Source organism: Nuphar pumila, chromosome 5 (genome assembly GCF_984573655.1).
Source record: "Nuphar pumila chromosome 5, dmNupPumi1.hap1.1, whole genome shotgun sequence".
Taxonomy (NCBI): domain Eukaryota; kingdom Viridiplantae; phylum Streptophyta; class Magnoliopsida; order Nymphaeales; family Nymphaeaceae; genus Nuphar; species Nuphar pumila.
This window is the reverse complement of record NC_143253.1, coordinates 95,612,136-95,630,635: the sequence shown is the minus strand read 5'-3', so window position 1 is coordinate 95,630,635 and position 18,500 is coordinate 95,612,136. Positions and strand designations below refer to the sequence as shown.

General features: G+C 38.9%; 2 protein-coding genes across 4 annotated transcripts; one reads left to right on the top strand and one right to left on the bottom strand.

The window, feature by feature from the left end:
* Positions 1-612: 612 nt before the first annotated feature.
* On the top strand, positions 613-18,054 carry LOC149837857 (OVARIAN TUMOR DOMAIN-containing deubiquitinating enzyme 6-like). Of its 3 annotated transcripts, none has more exons than XM_090006231.1 (8): positions 613-1,883; positions 2,142-2,303; positions 6,215-6,292; positions 6,819-6,897; positions 7,011-7,156; positions 11,732-11,797; positions 16,267-16,444; positions 17,654-18,054. In XM_090006231.1, the coding sequence occupies exons 1-8, from the start codon at positions 1,176-1,178 to the stop codon at positions 17,893-17,895; spliced, it is 1,659 nt and encodes a 552-aa protein (XP_089862357.1). In that variant the 5' UTR covers positions 613-1,175; the 3' UTR covers positions 17,896-18,054. The 3 variants fall into 3 exon arrangements, with proteins under 3 accessions (XP_089862357.1, XP_089862359.1, XP_089862358.1); XM_090006233.1 differs by having other exon boundaries at positions 17,623-17,739; XM_090006232.1 differs by lacking the exon at positions 17,654-18,054 and adding an exon at positions 16,824-17,234.
* On the bottom strand, positions 7,536-11,300 carry LOC149837858 (putative transcriptional regulator tpeD). The gene is made up of 3 exons (XM_090006926.1): positions 11,240-11,300; positions 7,926-9,231; positions 7,536-7,827 (listed from the first exon to the last, which is right to left on the bottom strand). The coding sequence occupies exons 1-3, from the start codon at positions 11,298-11,300 to the stop codon at positions 7,683-7,685; spliced, it is 1,512 nt and encodes a 503-aa protein (XP_089863052.1). The 3' UTR covers positions 7,536-7,682.
* Positions 18,055-18,500: the final 446 nt, after the last annotated feature.

Genomic DNA, 18,500 nt, shown 5'->3' with positions numbered 1-18,500 from the left:
ATCTTGGCCAAGAAGAAAAACTTATTGGAAACTTGATATTTTGAGTGCTACACTTACCATCACCCAATTTCAACTGAAAATGTCACTGGGTTTAACCCTGCTTATTATAATTTTGGAGTTACCAATGCCCCCAATCTGTTCTTATCAACACATAAACCAATCTGGCAGTTTGGGAACCACCATTGGATCAGGGTCAGATCATTGAAACTCAGAACCATTATAAGGGGATTTATAATTATAACATAATTTCCTGAGAACAGCACTCTTCACCAATTCCATTCTTTTAAGGCAAATGATGTGTTTGGATGTATAAAATTCAGAGGAATTGGAATCAATTTCAATGAGTTACAGTTTGTAGCTGAAATGGTTTCCAATTCCACTAAATCTAATGAACCAAACTCACCACTGAGTCAGGGCCAGAACCCGGATACAGCCACATAATAAGCTCCTTTAGTCGAGTAACCCTAGTTGTAAGCTTATTAGGTAATCAAACATACATCCGGACCCACTGGGTCCGATCCATTTCTCTCTTAGTGGACAAGTCGAGGGGTAGTTTTGCCATAGAAAAAAAATCCGTGGCATTTTGGTAGATTCCCGGAGAACCAGTAGCGCAGGAGCCCCCTCTTCTTTTCTCCGTCCTCTCTCTCTCTCTCTTTCTAGACTCACTCTGCTTACACTCTAAGTTTCCCTTCTGCAAACCCTAGAAATCTCTCTCTCTCTCTCTCTTAGAAACCCCTAGAATTTCTGTTTTCCTACGTCCCAAGGAGAGGGAATTCTTCGGTTCCAATCTTTCTCAGGTAAAACATTACAGGGAAAAACTTAGCGGTGTTTCTTTTGCATTCCTTCGAAAGTTGTGATCTTTCGGCAAAAAGGCGAATTCTTTAGGCCTAATTTCCATGTGAATAGATGATTTAGGATCGCGGGAAGGATTTCCGAGGTGAAATTTCGATTAGGGTTTCGCTTTTTTTTTATCGGAAAATCGGGGTTTTTCTTATATTGTGGTCTCATGAGAATTGATAGGGGGATGCAGAAATGGGTAATTGGTGATCAGGATTTGCCGGGTTGTGAGAAATCGGTCTACCGAGGGATCGGCATCACCTCTCGGAAGGTCCGAACCCGCGGCAAACGTGCGATTGGGGACCTAGTGCATGCGTGAGCTTGGGGTTTAGGTCAGGATGACTCGTATATTGGTTCAGCGCGGTTCTTCTTCGAACCGGTCCTCGGTGCCCGGCAGTTCCTCTGCTGCTTCTGCTCCTACGCCGCCCTTGCCTTATGTGCCCTTTGCTCCGTCGGGCCCTGTTAAGGTAGACGAGCCGGAGAAGGAGGATTGTGAAGTGAGGACGCCGTCGGATGAGGTCGGTGATGGTGATGGTGGTGGCAGTGGAGATGAGAAAGCTCAGAAGATCAGTGATTTCTTACCAGATGGTAGTCATGGAAACAGAGCTGAGGGTGCAGGAGATGAAATTTTGGTGGTGGGTTTGGAGAAATCAGATGAAGATGCAAGTGCTAGTTCAGAGTTCAATTTGGGGCAGGCAATGAAGGATTTGGCTGGGGTTCAGATTGCTGCTGAAAGGTCTGAATTGAATGAAGATGCTTTTTCTGGAGGTGTTGGTTCGTCACAACTTGTTCAGGGGAGCTCATATCCGCCGCCCCCTCCTGTCCCACCCCCCAAGCCTTCTGCAAGTTTTGGTGCAAGGAGGACAGGTTCGGGTGGTTTTGTGAGGATTGGTTCTTCTAGGAGATCCTCAGGTTGGCCAGTTGTGTTGGCTAGGACCTCACCTTCAGGGTCCCGGCCGACTTCCCCTAGGGGTCATGTTGATAGCGAAGGTTACAACAGCGCAGATGAACAAGGCACTTGTTTTGGCACCTCCTATGATGATGCGGTAAAAGTTCCCATTTTTTCTATGCGTTCGTTGGTAAATCCATTTCTCTGGATTTTGATGTTGTGAACCATATAGATGTTTGTTTAGTTGATTTTGGAAACTTTTTAAGAGCCTGTGAGAAATTGTTCCTTGGCATAAAATATTCATTTTACTGTTTCAATACTTCTGAATTTTTTTTGCAATGAATCCTCTAAATTGTTGTTGCCTGCAATTCACTTCAAAATTTGAATATAACACTAGGGTTCAACTCAATTTCAGGAAAGAGAGCGCCAATTTGAGTTGGAAATTAGAAGAGTAAAGGGGCTGGAAGTGAGGAGAATGGTAGAGGATGGAAACTGTCTTTTTCGTGCTGTTTCTGATCAAGTTTATGGGGATGCTGAAGTGTATGATCTTACTAGGCAAATGTGCATCGATTACATGGTAAGTACATATTTATCTCTTGGAAACTTTCAGTCTTGAGTACGATATATTCCCTTAAAAGTGAACTCGTTTTGACAAATAGTTAACCCAGTTGCTTTAAATGACTTAGGAGAATTGATGGTGTTTTGAGAATTGACTTGATTTTATTTCCTTTTATGCTCCTCTTAGCATTACTGTCAGTTTAGCTTCAGGGTATAAAATTCAGTAAGCCCACCTTTAAATGAAGTTTAATCATTTTGGCTCCATGCTGCTGGGATTTAATAATCATGCCAGTCAATTGTAATTGCTGGTTAGTGTTCTTTTCCAAATTTTATGTTGCTTTTACCGAAAAGGTAAAATATTTCATTAGGAAAATAGAAGTGGCATATGCAACAAGTAGAGAGGAGAGTCCTGCGATAATATGGATCATCTGATACCTACACTTGGTATAAATAAGCAGGATGTGGAAGGTTGAAATTAGTGATTTTTTGTATGATTCTCTTCATTTTAGGCCTTAGTATAACTATCCTGCTAATTCATGCACATTCTTCTGTTCTTCTCTGTTGCTATGTCACTATTATTGACCAACAATATTTCCATCTTGGACTTCAACATCACCGTCTGTTTATACCTTGCCTGTAAACTCCGTCTTCAACCTACCTTTACCCTGTTCACCCAACTGCCACAATTTGGCCAGTGATGTCACACCCATCAAACCCTTCTTCAATCTCCATCCTTGGTTAGCCTCAAGGTGTCATCCACCTATCACCCTTGATTTCATTGATCCCAATTTCCTGTTGCTTTTTTATTTTAATGTTGACCTTCTTGTTTCCTCTTGAATCCTTTTCCTGCTACAGCATTCAGAATCCATGTCTAAAATAGACAAGAAATAAAAGTAGTTTGATAGTTTGGCAACCACCACTAGTAAAGATAATCTTACAAAGGCTTTAAGAAACTCTTGGACATAAGTTGTATCTAGAAAATCTGATCCTTATCTGCAGCAAGGTCTTAAAAACTTCGAATGGCCACTATGCACAACTGCCAATACAAACTTCTTGATTGCCTGTGGTAAACTCATGATAACTGTCAAGTAGTTATCATCAAGGTTGTAAGTATCATATCGTTAACTGTATCGATTAGACCCAAAATAAGATACATATTGTATCGTACCATAAAAAATCATAATATTTTTTACAAAATTTTTTCAAAAATTCCAAAAAAAGTCATGAAAAATAAAAAAAATTAGCAAAACTTCTAAAAAAATCATAACACATGAAACAATGATGAATTGCACAAAATACAACCATAAAATCTCATATGAAGCATTTATGTCTCTATGAGTTGCATAAGACATCATCAAACATCAACTATTTCACAAGAACAATGCAGAATATTAAATATTGCAATTAAGAACATGCCACAAGACTCATACTTTCATATTACATAAATAAAAATATTATGGCAATAGTTGCACTCGATTTTCAATCGGTTTTCACTCATTACTTGAGTGCCTCATTGCCATGCCAGATCATCTGATGCTATGTCACATAGGTGCAGGTGCGGGTAAGGCGATGTGGTACTTCAAAAAAACTTGGGTGCGGGAGGGTATATATATATATATATATATATATATATATATATATATATATATATATATATATATATATATATATATATAAACTTAGCCATAAAGCAAGCTTCCAATGAAAACAAATATTTTTCACCATAAACACTAAAAAATTCAGAAGTATTGCTTAATCAGATTTGGATTTATATACATTTAATACAAAAATCCATTATAATGCAGATGTCACTTTTTTTATTAATGCATTTATGACAAAGCTCTATAAAAAGTATAAAAGAATGTACATGGCTCAACTTTTTATGACAAAGCCTTTTAAAACAGTAAAAGAATGTGCATGGCTCAGAACATTTAATGCACAACGTTTCAAACTTTCAAAGCTTTGTAGATGGGACAAAAAAATAAATATTTTTAAATTTCTTTTTTTAATGTACTAAAATGGACTCGATCAAAGTTGATCGAGTCCATTTTGGACAAAAATAACCCTGAGTGCAAGTTGACTGCACTCAGGGTTACATTGACCGCACCCGGCCGAGTCCCTGTGACAGATTTGATGTTATCTTTGTTGGAAGAGTGTGAAGCCTGATTTCTACCTTGCTATGTCACAGGGACTCGGCCAATTGGGTGCCGCACCCGCACCGATGCGACGCAACGCGGGTGCGGCACCCGGTGCGGTCAACACACCCAGGGTCATTTATGTCCAACTTTTGGACTTTATATATATATTATTTATTTTTGCCGCACCCGCACCCACACCAAATTTTTTTGACAGTGCCGCACCCCCGCACCCACACCCGCCCATGTGACATAGCTACCTTGATATAAATCTATAATTTTCGAGGATCCAACTTTGCGGTAAGTTGGCGGGGAGAGGGGGTAACTCCCTTCAAGGCAAAATTTTTTTGGTGGGTAGTTTTATAATTCTACTTATAATAGATATTTTTTACCTCAATCCACTTCCTTGAGTGGAAAAATGATGGAAATGCACTCTTATTAGAGTAAACTGCAAAAGCCGTCTCCCTTGCCCACGGATCAGCCCCCAAATTGCTCTCACAACTCCTAAGGTGCGTGGATACCCATCTAACGGCCTCTACACAAATGAGTGAGTCGGCCCTCAAGAGGTCTTTAAAACGCAAAAAAAATTTATGATTCAGCCCTTTTTAAAGTGCATCGTAGGTGTATCATACGATACACCATGTATCCTACAATATAGGGATGTATAGTACAATACAGATATGATACACACTCGAATCATTATTTTTCATAATAGCGATATGTATCGTACCATATCGTTACGATACTTACAACATTGGTTATCAGGATGATCTTTCATTCTCCATTTACATAAAGCTTGTTTCCATTTGTGTTGATCCCTTTTGTCATATGGAAATTCAAATTTGGTTCCTTTATTGAAACTATTTAATTATCTTCAATTGCAGTATTACATCATTTAATAGCCTTGCTTTTTCTCAATAATTGTCATGTTAAAATGTTACAAATTGGTATCTTGTGCGAGTTCTTTTTGCTGGAAACACAAAATTGTAGCCCATGTATCTATTTCAAGCATGCCTGAAAGAAAAACTATTTGCTAGCTTGCTGATGTGTGTTTGTCTCTGCTGTCATTGATGCCGAGTGAGTGTGTGTTTGGGGGGAGGGGGGTGCCATGCATGTGTGTGTGCGTGAAGTGAGTTTTTCTCAATCACAAAAAAAGAAAAAAGAGGAAGCCTACTGCAGTTGGTTGTCACGTGACACAATAGCCTCCTAGATTCCTTTCTATTTTAATGACCTTAAACCTTTATTGTCATGGCCAAAAATCATTGGTTAGAATATGAAATGGTGTTATGCCTTTTGCAGCTTAAGTGATGAAATGCTTTCTGCAGGCTTAATCCCCTTTATAAATATGTTCTCTTTTGAAAATTTGTACTTTTAAGTAGTTAGAGAGAGGGTCAGTTAAATGCTTTTACGTTTTATGTTTCTTTTTTAAGCCTTTTTGTTTGGTTTTATGGACATGATATTTTTCAAAACTAAGTCAAGAGCTTTTTTGTTGTCTTGCCATTCCGTTTTTGTAGATTTCCATAACTCAGTTGAACCCTCATTGCCTACTTAATGTGTGTATGCATTAATGCTTGCGTGTGTGCATGTGTGAGTAGGTGGGTGTGTTTTTAGGAAGGTGGGGTGGGGAGGATTGGGGTTTGGGTTGGGTTGGTTTGGATTGTATGTCACATCTGTAGTTTTGTCATGATGAATTGTTTGAGAATCTTTTTAGTACAAGTAATGGGGAATTTTTGTTATTACCTTTTTTCTTTTGAGAGAGCTATATGTTAATGATTAACTGCCTCTGTTTCTTCAGGAGAGGGAAAGAGATCACTTTTCTCAGTTTATTACAGAAGGATTCACATCGTATTGTAAGAGAAAGAGGAGGGACAAGGTATACACATCCACAAAGTTTTGAAGTCATCATCTAGATTTTTGCTCTATGAACCTCAAGAGTTCGTAAACCATATGTTCTTCATTGTTTTTTGTATGCTTCAGTAATTTCTATTATTCAATTTGTATTCTATCAGTTGCTTTTCTTGTTGCTTGTTGTGCCTTGGAATTGGGAAAATTTTTGCACGTGTTTTTACTTCTAGTATTGGATTATATGCATTTGGTCCTTATATGGACAAGAAAATTTTTTATTCTAAAACAAATGACTTGAGGTAGTATGTGCTGAAGTAGTTAACATTGGAGTTGGAGTGGTGTAAGTTATTCTAAGCTGAAGAATGAAATTGATGCCTCACTATTTGTGTCAAGTTTCATCTGTATTTTTTTTCTGTCAAATCAAAATTTGTTACATTGAAACTGTGTTTAGATCAGTTCTCATGTGTTCACTTGCTTGTGTCTGTGTCTGGTGTTCATCCATGCACATCTTCACTGTATTTGATTCAAATCAATGATTTGTTTTTTGAAAACAGGTCTATGGCAACAATGCAGAAATTCAAGCTTTATCGGAGATGTATAATCGTCCTATCCATATATATTGCTACAGTACAGGTGCCATTATTCTCCAGAATTCAGTGATATTCATTTAGCTGTTACTGTAGAAGTTTGCCGAGTTTCAAAAGATATGGCAAATTACTTAACAGTTTGATGATTTTGGAACTCAGAACCCATAAATATCTTTCATGGAAGCTACAACACTGATACACCACCAATACGGTTGAGTTACCATCATGGAAATCACTACAACTCCCTTGTTGATCCACGTCGGTTAACAATTGGATCTGGCCTTGGATTTAGCAGTCTTCAGGGGGTGAGTCATGTCAAATAATATGTATTTTTATGACATATTTTATGGTTTTCTGTGATAGAAAGTCTTCTATAAATTCTCTTGCTAATCACTTCACATTTTTGGTTTATCTATCATTTTGGCTATGTTATCTTGAAAATTTGATATCGGTAGAATGCTATGTCACATGGGTGCGGGTGCGGGTGCGGGAGCGGGTGCGGGTGCGGGTGCGGGGATTCGGCACTTCCAAAAAACCCGGGTGCGGGGGTGCGGCAGGGGCAAAAATGTAAAAAAAAAATTATATATATATATATATATATAATTTTGAAGTTTTAACAGTTTTAACATTTAACAGTAAACATTGTCATAAACTCATAATATGATTTATCATGCATGTAGTATATCAACCTAAATATCAAATTACCTAAATATCAAATTATCAATCAAATAAGTAAAGCAATTACATAAATCGACCTAAATATCAATCAAATAAGTATGCATAAAAGAACTAAATTACATACCAAAGTATATCCTGATGAAGTAATGGATGCTAATAATTTTCTTCTTCATCATCAAATGCATCATTAGAAGGAATACTGGGCTCAGCTAAATCCATGTTTGTTACGTTGAATTCATGTTCTCCCTCGAAGTCACACTCTTCTGGGTTTACATCCCAAAATTTGGATGTTCCTTGTCTGCATTATAAACCCAATTTGAAAATGATAAATACAATACAAGTATATTTAAATGAAAACTAAGAAATAATCAAATAACTAAGAGAGCAAATTAGTACCTGTATTCATCATTGCTTCGCGAAAGTAATCGAAGATTTGAATGAACATATACTAAATCCTCTGCACGCTTGCTGGTGAGTTTATTTCTCTTCATGTTGTGGATTTGAGAATATGTGTTCCAATTTCTTTCACAACAAGATGAACTAGCAGGCTGCGATAGCAATCTTAATGCAAGACGTTGCAGAAGAGGTGTTTCCGATCCAAATGTTGACCACCATGTGATAGGATCTATATTATCTTCTTCTCTCGCGAATAATGCCGGTGCATATAATCTCGAAGATGAAAATTTTCCAAACTCTTGTGTGACTTGATGTAGAAGATGTGCTTCTGGAAAAAGTCTTGTCATACACATATTTCTATGTCTTGATAGCTCTGGGTCTAAATTTGGAGGGACACGACCAATACCACCAGCCCGCCACTTATTTGCATAATATTTTGGATTAAGAGAATGTGCCATGCAATGCAAAGGAGTGTTGCTCTTATCCCATCTTCTGACTAAAATTGAATGAATATGATTAAAAAAATCTGAATCATCCAATGCAGGATTTTTTTCTTCATGCATGAAAACTATAGCTTGTATTTTTTCAATCATATTATCCCACATTTCATAAACTCTGTGAAGCATGGGCTCATCCTTATCAACTTCTCTTAACATTTCCCAAATAGGTTGCGTAAATTGAATGAAGTATACCACTCTGTCCCAAAACTCATCATCAAGAATGAATTTCTTAATTTCTTGAGCCTTCATATCATCATCAACACGATAGAATGTCCAATTTTCATCAGTCACCATGTTAATCAAAGCATTCTTCACTCTTTTAATCCTCTTCATCATCACAATGATGGACGCAAAACGTGTTTCAGCGACCTTCAACAATTTCAAATCAGAATGCCTATTAAATATAGCATTAGCACGATGGTGGTTAACAACAAAATTCCTAATGCTTTTGACATTTCTTTCTAAATCTTCAATCCATGAACATAAAGCATATGCTTGTGAATTTTCTTCTTCTTTGGGGTTGCATATGCTCTTTAGGGCTAGATTTAAGCTGTGTGCTACACAGGGAGTCCAAAAAATATGAGGGTACTCACTCTCCAAACTCAACGCTGCACTTTTACAAACCGGAGCGTTGTCTGTAATGATTTGTACCACTTTCTGATCACCCACTTCTTTTATCACTTCTATAAACAATCCCTTCAAATACTCTGCATTTTTATATTCCCCAGATGCATCAACTGCTTTCAAGAATATTGGGCCATTAAGCGAACAAGCAATGAAATTGATTAATGGACGCCTTTGAATATCTGTCCATCCATCAGACACAATGGAAACAACATTTTGCTCCCATGAATATTTTTTAATTTCTAGCAACCTCTCCACGTTTGCCCTCTCTTCTGCAAGAAGTGTGGTTCGTATTTTTTCTGAACTTGGAGGCACATAACCACTCAAATTACAATTTGCCAAGGATGTTACTAAATCCTTCCAATAAGGATTTCTAGCCGCATTAAATGGGAGTGAACCAGAATAAAAATACCTCCCAACTTTTCTATCCAATTCTTCTCTTCCATATGTATTGAATGCTGCTTGTATCGTTCCTCTACCTCCTAGATTGACTTTTCTTTTTTTTTCAGCATCTTCTTGATGGCTTGCAAATGACACACTGACTGCAGAAGAATCGGCCATTGCCTTTCTCTTCTCATATTCTTCTTGTATTTTCTTGTATTGCCTTCGCATTGACTCATCAACTTTTCTGCAAGCTGAAATGCCATGTCCTGGTATCTTCAACAAATGAGCCTTCACTCTTGTGTAAGACCCAACAAAATCTTTTTCGCAGAGCTTGCATCGAAATCTTTTGTTCCCACCACCTCCTTCTCCAGTTTTTGCAAGTTTATCTACATGTATCCATAGTGGCCCCACATCATCAATCCCACTGCAACTATCAGCAAAACTAGCAGCAGAACTCACATGTTGGGATGAGGATGACGCAAGTTTTTTCCCTTTATCCGTCATTTTTATCCTGAAAACACAAAAAAAAAAATACATTACAATTTTCAATTCAATTCAAAAAAAAAAAACAGATGGGGGAGGGGCTCAGCCCCTCCCCTGTCGACCCAAAAAAAAAAAAGATGGGGGAGGGGCTCGGCCCCTCCCCTGTCGACCCAAAAAAAAAAAAAACAGATGGGGGAGGGGCTCGGCCCCTCCCCTGTCAACCCAAAAAAAAAAAGCTGATGGGGGCCCCTCCCCTGTCAACCCAAAAAAAAAAGCTGATGGGGGAGGGGCTCGGCCCCTCCCCTGTCGACCCAAAAAAAAAAAAGATGGGGGAGGGGCTCGGCCCCTCCCCTGTCGACCCAAAAAAAAAAACTGATGGGGGAGGGGCTCGGCCCCTCCCCTGTCGACCCAAAAAAAAAAAGATGGGGGAGGGGCTCGGCCCCTCCCCTGTCGACCCAAAAAAAAAAAGATGGGGGAGGGGCTCGGCCCTTCCCCTGTCGACCCAAAAAAAAAAACTGATGGGGGAGGGGCTCGGCCCCTCCCCTGTCGACCCCCAAAAAAAAAAGATGGGGGAGGGGCTCGGCCCCTCCCCTGTCGACCCAAAAAAAAAAAAACTGATGGGGGAGGGGCTCGGCCCCTCCCCTGTCGACCCAAAAAAAAAAAAAGATGGGGGAGGGGCTCGGCCCCTCCCCTGTCGACCCCAAAAAAAAAAATGATGGGGGAGGGGCTCGGCCCCTCCCCTGTCGACCCAAAAAAAAAAAGATGGGGGAGGGGCTCGGCCCCTCCCCTGTCGACCCAAAAAAAAAAAAAGATGGGGGAGGGGCTCGGCCCCTCCCCTGTCGACCCAAAAAAAAAAAAGGATGGGGGAGGGGCTCGGCCCCTCCTGTGCCGAAAAATGAGGGAGCAGGGGAGGCTCAGCCCCTCCCCTGCCGACCCAACAAGAGACCGAGAGAGGGGGGGGGGGTGCTCGGCCCCTCCCCAGCCGACCCAAGAAGACGAGAGACATACCTGCGAGCCGAGAGGAGGAGCCGAGAGGAGGAGTCTGGGCGGCGGCGCTGGGGGCGGCGACGTTGGGGGCGGCGGAGCTGGGGCGGCGATGGGAGAGCTCGAGCTCAGGGGGAGAGAGAGGAGAGATTAGGGCAAAAAAATTTTTTTGCCCTAATCCTCCTCCTTTTCATCGGGGGGGGGGAAATTTTGCCCAAAAATTTGGACAAAAATGACCCTGGGTGCGTTGACCGCACCCAGGGTCGTGTTGACCGCACCCGGTGCCGCACCCGCACGCGATCCCGCGTCGCGTCGACGCGGGTGCGGCACCTGTTTTGCCGAGTCCCTGTGACATAGGTAGAATGTCATGACCAATATTCCTTATGCTTATGGAAGTCATTGTATTTTAAGATTTTATCATGTGTTACTGGTTTGAACTTGGAAACTGTGCCATGGAAAATCTGGTGACTTCTAATTACAGTTTAGATGGATCTCGATAGTGGAAATGTCACTCTTTTTGTGTGTAGGTGGGTTGGGGGGGAGGGGGATGATGTGTGTGTGAATAGGCCATGGCTTTGCACTATTTTAATTTGGTTGATTCAAACACTAAGATGGTTTTGCTAAATTCTTTGAGAAATGGGCCTGAACTCTCATGGTAGACATGGAGATGGTATTTCTTAATCACGTGGCCTGACTTGTAAGATGTTTTGCTTTCTGTTTTCATGACCAGTTTTTTTGTTCTGGCAATAATTGATCTGATCCCCTGTTTTCCTTGTCTTTTTATGCTTTGAGGTTAACTATTTTCTTCTCATCTGTTTGTGCACTTTGTAGACTAATATTGACAAGGATCAGATAAAAGCTGCCATAAGAGCTCAGCAGGACCAACAAATTGAGAATGTAAGATCTCTTAAACCTTGACTAATGCTATCCTTTTGCTACTGCGTCCTTATGGTTGAGTCATGTCTGAAATGCATCTCTTGAATGCATGGTTCACTGATTTACTTCTTAGTTTTAATACAACAACAACAACAACTACGCCTTCATCCCAAAACAATTGGGGTCGGTGATATGAACCAAAAAAGAAAATCATTCTGGGTCTTCCACATGAATCCTTCTCCTCCAATCATTTCTATCCAATGCCATGTCCTCGGTGAGGTTTAAAGCATTCATATCCTTTCCTATCATCTCCATCCAAGTCTTCTTAGGCCTACCCCGACCTTTTTTAACTAATATATTTTCCCATTTCTCCATCCTTCTAACTGGGGCATCATTAGGCCTTCGCCGAATATGTCCAAACCACCGTAAATGATTCTCTCTCATCTTATTTTCAATGGATGCAACGCCTACCTTCTTCGAATCTTATCTTTTATTGTATTTCCACACATCCATCTAAGCATACGCATCTCAGCTACACTCATTTTTTGAATATGATGTCTCTTGGCAGCCCAACATTCCGTACCATATAGTAAAGCGGGCCTAATTGTCGTCCTATAAAACTTTTCCTTCAACCGCAATGGCATTCTACGATCGCACAACACTCCAGTTGCACTTTTCCATTTCATCCACCCAACCTTTATCCTATGATTTACATCTTCATCAATTTCTCCATACTTTTGAATGATAGATCCCAAATATTTGAAAGTCATCCACCGGTATTTCTTAGTTTTAATATAAGACAATATTTATTGCTCTATCTTCTACTCATCTGAAGTGAGCACAACAAAACTCTTTAAGACATAAGACTTTGGAAGATTGCAGGCGTCTTTTCCAATATTGGGAGAATAAAGTTACAGTGAAAATGAAGGTCATTTCTATCATTTATCAATGAGAAAATGCTGCAAAACCTCATTTCTTTGTTCTACTACTATTTTAGTTGCCTGATGGGGTAGTGCTTGGTTGTAGGGTATATTCTTGGCCAACCCATGGCTAATTTATTCAGTATTCACAGTCTCCAATTAAGATTACATGCTTGGTTTTTAGCTGTTCAAAATCTTTGCATTACTTTCTCCTCACTTCATCAAGTTGTAAAACAGAACATATAACACAAGCATGCTAAGTTTTCTAACTGCTCGTCACAATCTTCTGGGCAATTTTCAACCATTTGATACATAGCTTGAGTGGCATGTTCATCAGGTTCATCCTTCTTCTACTTGACTAGACCAGCCTGCTTGTCATTTGCATCACCTCAATGACCTCTCATGACAACATTTTGACTCCTAAGAGGATGTTTGGATTCACCCTCAATCCGAAAAACTGGGACAAGTTGGAATGCTTCATTATGGAGCATAATGCAATATCTCGATTATTTCTGTTTAACCTTGCTTTTGAAGCTGTTATGGAGTTTGCAACTCAAATGGCTTGTCTAGCACCTCCAAAATCAGAAATTCCCTAGTCAATAACCTTCTTAGCCAAGGAGCACTTTCACATATATTAAATAGGATTTTCTAAGTTTCCAACATAAAATAAGTAGTGTATGATTACCTGGAAGGAGATTACAACTCTTGGAGATGGTTTGCTGACAAGCACATTTCCCCCCTTTGTAGACTAGGCCTTACCGTGTTGATTGAGATATCTTCAAGTGGCATTTCTTGAACTGGTTAGGACTGATAAATGTTGAGGAGTTCGGAGAGTTTTATTCCTGGGAAATATCTTGAGAGATCTCTTAAATCAGAAAGTCTAAAGCACGTTATGAAGAATTTTATATTGAGGATTTCTATCTAAAAATTTTCTATGAACAATGAACTATGTTGTCAAAAGTGCTAGGCGGGGCTAGTCGGTGGACCTTAAAAAAGGCCTGGTGGACCTTAAAAAAGGCCTAGGCGGTAAAAAACAATTAAGAACAAACAATGTAGAAAAAGATAAACTACACAATATTGAGATAAATAAAGCATGTATGAAGCATAACAATTAATATTAAAGGGTCAAAACATAAGAGTGAATGACATTAAACATCGAACAAACAATTAATATTACTTGGGTTTGCATCTTCCATTGTTCTAATTAAACATTTCAAAACAAACAATTATTAATCAATAAAGTAGATAAACAAAACATACACAATATATATATATATATATACACACACACACACACACTGTTCAGTACATATATGTATATACATATACCATTCAATATATATGTATAAACAATATATAAACTAACAGTATATATATATATATATATATATATATATATATATATATATATATATACACACACACACACACACTGAACCGACTAGGTAGCTCGCCTAGTCGAGCTGGGTGGCACCCAGCGCCTAGGCATGCCTTTGACAACATAGACAATGAACTTAATGAGATGGTTTAAGAGCGTTGTCTGGAGCATCCAGTTTTGTAAAATGTACTTATTCCCATAGTTGTTTTATGTCTTGGATTATTTTCATCAAAGCACTTTCCTTTCTTAGTTATTGTACACTCCTTGTGCCTGACAAGGTTGTAACTAGCGTATTATAACCCGTATCAGTTGGGCCAAAAGTAAGATACGTAGCGTAGCATAGAAATTCATAAATTTCACTAAAAAATTCTTTAAAAATCTAAAAAAATCTGAAAAAAATAAAAAGATCATATAATACAAGAACACAATATATTTATGTAATAAGATTAACTAAACATAGATATGTCATTAAACATTTAACAACACATATTGCAGAATACATTTAACAACACAAACCATTTAACATTTAACATCACAATACATTTAACTAGACATAAAGTTCAGAAACATCTTCAATATCAAACTTCGGCTCAATGTTTTTCTTCGTTTATTGCATCGTTCAATGGCTTGAGATAATGATGAGTCATCTTTATATCTTCTGAATTAGGGATCACCTCTAGCAATTTTTCTCCCATAAATGTTGCACATACTTGTACATTTTTTTTATCATCTTGTATAATACTAGTAAGAAGCTCAACATGAATATCAAAAGAAATGCGATGTGTACATAATTTCATGGTGGAGTTGCTATGCCGCACAACATGGCATTTAAATCTATACAATCCTCCATGCATTACAAAACCACAAAAGTTACACTTCACTATTCCTTTCAAACATATTTACAAGTCAACTGGGGTACAATATTTCAAAGTAGGATCTTTTGAGAGGCATCCTTCAAGACCTTCACCCTCCATCGACCTCTTAGAGCACGGATGACTAAATCTAATCAGGACGAATATGTTTACACTTAAAAACAAGTTTTGAATTTTAAGGGCACACAAAATGAGAATAAGGGAAAAAATTAAAAGTAAAGTAATATCTTTTAAAAACATCAAAAAAGAAAGAAGCTTAACCTCTTTCAACTTCAATCATACACAAATGAAGCAAAGAATGGACATTTTTTACCTTCTCACTTCCTTGAGTGAAAATGTACTCTTATGCGAGGGCAAAAATCGAACCCCAAAACGCTCTCAAGTCTCCTATGGGTGTGTGGGTTTTCCTCTAATGGCCGATACTGACTACATCGGTTTTGAATCTTTGATGGAGGAGTTGTTGGATGCACTGTACCATATGTATGCAGGTATACTTTAGCCACTCTGAAGGGCAAGACAATCATTGGCTGATTTTAGGTTTATGACGTAGATTGTTATTCCAGTTAATCTTTTGAACTGTGTAAATCCCTGCCTGTTACTGAGGTACTAAGAATCAGGATCTTGATTGTAGAGATTTTCTTTGTAGTTAAGGTTTGATGAATGACAAAGGCTATTCTTATGAATTGGAAACAGTATTCAAGTGGATTTTTTGTTAGTTGGCCATGTAGAGTATTTGCTTTTATAGGATTTTTGATGCAGATGTTCATATGCACCTATTTTCAACGTTATTTTCGTTTTACTTTTGGTATGCTTATGGGAGCGATATGTGCTAGGGCTTGAACTAGCTCTTAGTTTTACCTTGAAATGCTTATTTGATACTCTCCAGCTGCCCAGCGAGTCCTCATCTCTCTCTCTCTCTCAATGCATACAGATTAATAGTTTTCTGGTATCCCATTCTAATCTGTTGACTGAAAGTTATGTTTAACATATAATTAATTGTCGTCCTAGTAGGAACATATCACAACTTTTGGAAATTGTTGTTTGTAGGTTTCTTCTTTTGAAGCCTACAGGAGTATTTGCTGAAAGTCAAAACAAAAGTGCTTTATTTTTAATTGTGAAGTCTTCCTATTAATATGTTGTATCTCATCTAATTTTGTGGTATCTGAACATCATAGAGAGCTAGGGACCTTGGCATTTTAGCTTTTAGTGCTCATTCTAGATTAACACATGAACAAACATTTTCTTCAAGCAGTTTCTTTGGTTGTGATATGCATGCCAGTCTTTCAATTGTGATGTCATCTTTTATGGTTCCAATGTCAGGCACTTTTGGCTGAGGGTCGATTTTATTCAGATCTTGAGCTCACAGAGAAGGAAATTGAACGCATGGTAATGGAAGCTTCACGAGCTGAATATCTAGCTAACGATAAGTTCAAACAACAGCATGCTAGTAGAGAATCTTCCACCTCTTCTGGTGCTGAACCATCATCATCAGGGGCAAGTAAGTCCTCTTCACACTTATATGATAACAAACAAATGGTTGCTGCAATATACTTAGACTGAAATTTTTAGTGTTTATGACCTCAAATACTCACCTATACAACAAACCCTCCACACTTTTTACATCACAGATTTTGTTTGAAATTATTTCTCTTTGGAAATTCACAATAGGGCTTCTAGCTTGTAGAAGCAAGAAGTGAATGTCCGGCAAGTGGACATTTAGTGAGTTTGATCATATGCTTTTTGGACTTAAATGAGATTCAGAGAGGATATGATAGGCTGTGCCTTACGCGTGAAGTGGATTAGGTCTTGTATTCACCTATTGTCTTGGTAATTTGTGTGGATGCTTTGTTAACTTAGTCTTTTCATTGGCTGGTAAGCTTGTGACAAGTCATAAACGGAGAATGGTGGAGATTCAGGGTTGCGGCAAGTTGAAGGATTTTCTCGGAGCCAAAGTCTTTAGTCGATTTGGTTTGTCTTTGTAAAGGGATCTGAGTTTAATGTGGAAGAAGGCATCTTATACTAATGAGTCCAATGTGGACTTGCATCTAGTTACCGACTTGCCTTTTTGTTTTGTTGATGATTGCCCTTTTTTTTTCCTTGTTTAATTCCTTGGATTTTAGATCTGAAGGATTGTATTTGGCGTGGGGCCGATTCAAACTTTGAATCTTGGATCCTCATCTTTTGAGGATCTGAGATTCAATTTTCAACCGAGGTTCATAGATGTTATGCCAGAGGTGAGGAATCTCATGTCCTTGGTTCTGAAATCTGATCCCTTGGATTTGAGAATTGAGGCATTCAAATGCATCCTTACCTTCCCCTTTTCTGGTTGGCGCACTGAGCACACTATTTTTCCTTTTGCTATTTCTTTGTTATCACCTTTTTTCTTTTTTGCTTGTGAGAAGAATAGTGGTTTGGGAGATGGAAAATGAGAGTTCTAAAACCAAGGCCAATTCTGGCACTTGCACAAAAATGGTGGTGTTTTAGACATTTACAAAGTGATAGAGAGTTGAGGCAGCAGTGGGTTATTAATGCTTGTGTTCAAATTCAACAGCTTAATTATAAAAAGAATTTTCTTTTACTAGAATAAGGATCAAATATTTGTAATATGTAGTGTATTTTTTGCCTGAGTTTTTGGTATGAATTACGTGTTTGTCTTTCTGCAACTACACATGATAGCATGAGTCCACTGGCATGATGCCTGCAACAGGGCCACTTCTTGAGGAGTCCAAGTTGGAGAGTGGGGTTGATAGCAAAATCTTTCATAATACCATGCTCAGCAGCAGCATCCAAATGGTGTTGTCCATGGGATTCAGTTATCTGCAGGCTATTGAAGCTTACAGCATATTTGGTGATGATGTGGATTCTATGGTATGTTATTTGCTGGAGATGGGAGGTAGCAGTCCTGCTGTCGGCAGTAAAAGCAGGCGTAAAGGGAAGGCAACTGAATGATGAATTGCACTTTGTGGTGGTGGCTGCTGCTTGATGCATGAACCATCACATGAATAACCGCCTCCTTGGAAGCTAAAAAGGCACCTTTTTATCATGCCAATGTAATGGTTTATAAATAATATTGATGGATTTAGGGTTATTGATAGATCACCTTTGAAACTGATTGGCTGGTATGTGTGTGTGTGTGTGTGTGTGTGTGTGAGAGAGAGAGAGAGAGAGAGAAAGAGAGAGAGAGAGAGAGAGAGAGAGAGAGAGAGAGAGAGAGAGAGAGACCTGTTTGGATGACACCCAAAATCTCAACCTGGTTTTAGGTGAAAACCAAGTTTAAAAACCTTAAGTAGATTTTGTTTATGTTTGGGAGACAGCCTGGTTTATAGACCTAGGTTTTTCATTTGAAACCCAGGTGTAATGCCCCTTTTTTAACGTGCTCCTCTCAACCCTTATGCATTCCATCCTTTCCATAAACTTGTTATCCCACCACTTTTGTCCTGCCACTTTCCGACCAGCCGCCGGCTGGAAAGTGTCCAGGCTGGTGCTGTCCAAGACAGACAGCACCACAGCACCAGCCCAGTCACTTTCCGGTCAGTGGCTGGCCAGAAAACTGT

What these genes read in the sequence shown, in the direction of transcription:
- LOC149837857 (XM_090006231.1), top strand. Translation starts at nt 1,176, where the DNA reads ATGACTCGTATATTGGTTCAGCGCGGTTCTTCTTCGAACCGGTCCTCG. An exon ending in GCACCTCCTATGATGATGCG is followed by an intron (nt 1,884 to 2,141) that starts GTAAAAGTTCCC and finishes ACTCAATTTCAG; the next exon opens with GAAAGAGAGCGCCAATTTGA. An exon ending in TATATATTGCTACAGTACAG is followed by an intron (nt 6,898 to 7,010) that starts GTGCCATTATTC and finishes TTTGGAACTCAG; the next exon opens with AACCCATAAATATCTTTCAT.
- LOC149837858 (XM_090006926.1), bottom strand. Translation starts at nt 11,300, where the DNA reads ATGACTTCCATAAGCATAAGGAATATTGGTCATGACATTCTACCTATG. An exon ending in ACCTATGTCACAGGGACTCG is followed by an intron (nt 9,232 to 11,239) that starts GCAAAACAGGTG and finishes ATGGATGGACAG; the next exon opens with ATATTCAAAGGCGTCCATTA. An exon ending in CGAAGCAATGATGAATACAG is followed by an intron (nt 7,828 to 7,925) that starts GTACTAATTTGC and finishes TTTATAATGCAG; the next exon opens with ACAAGGAACATCCAAATTTT.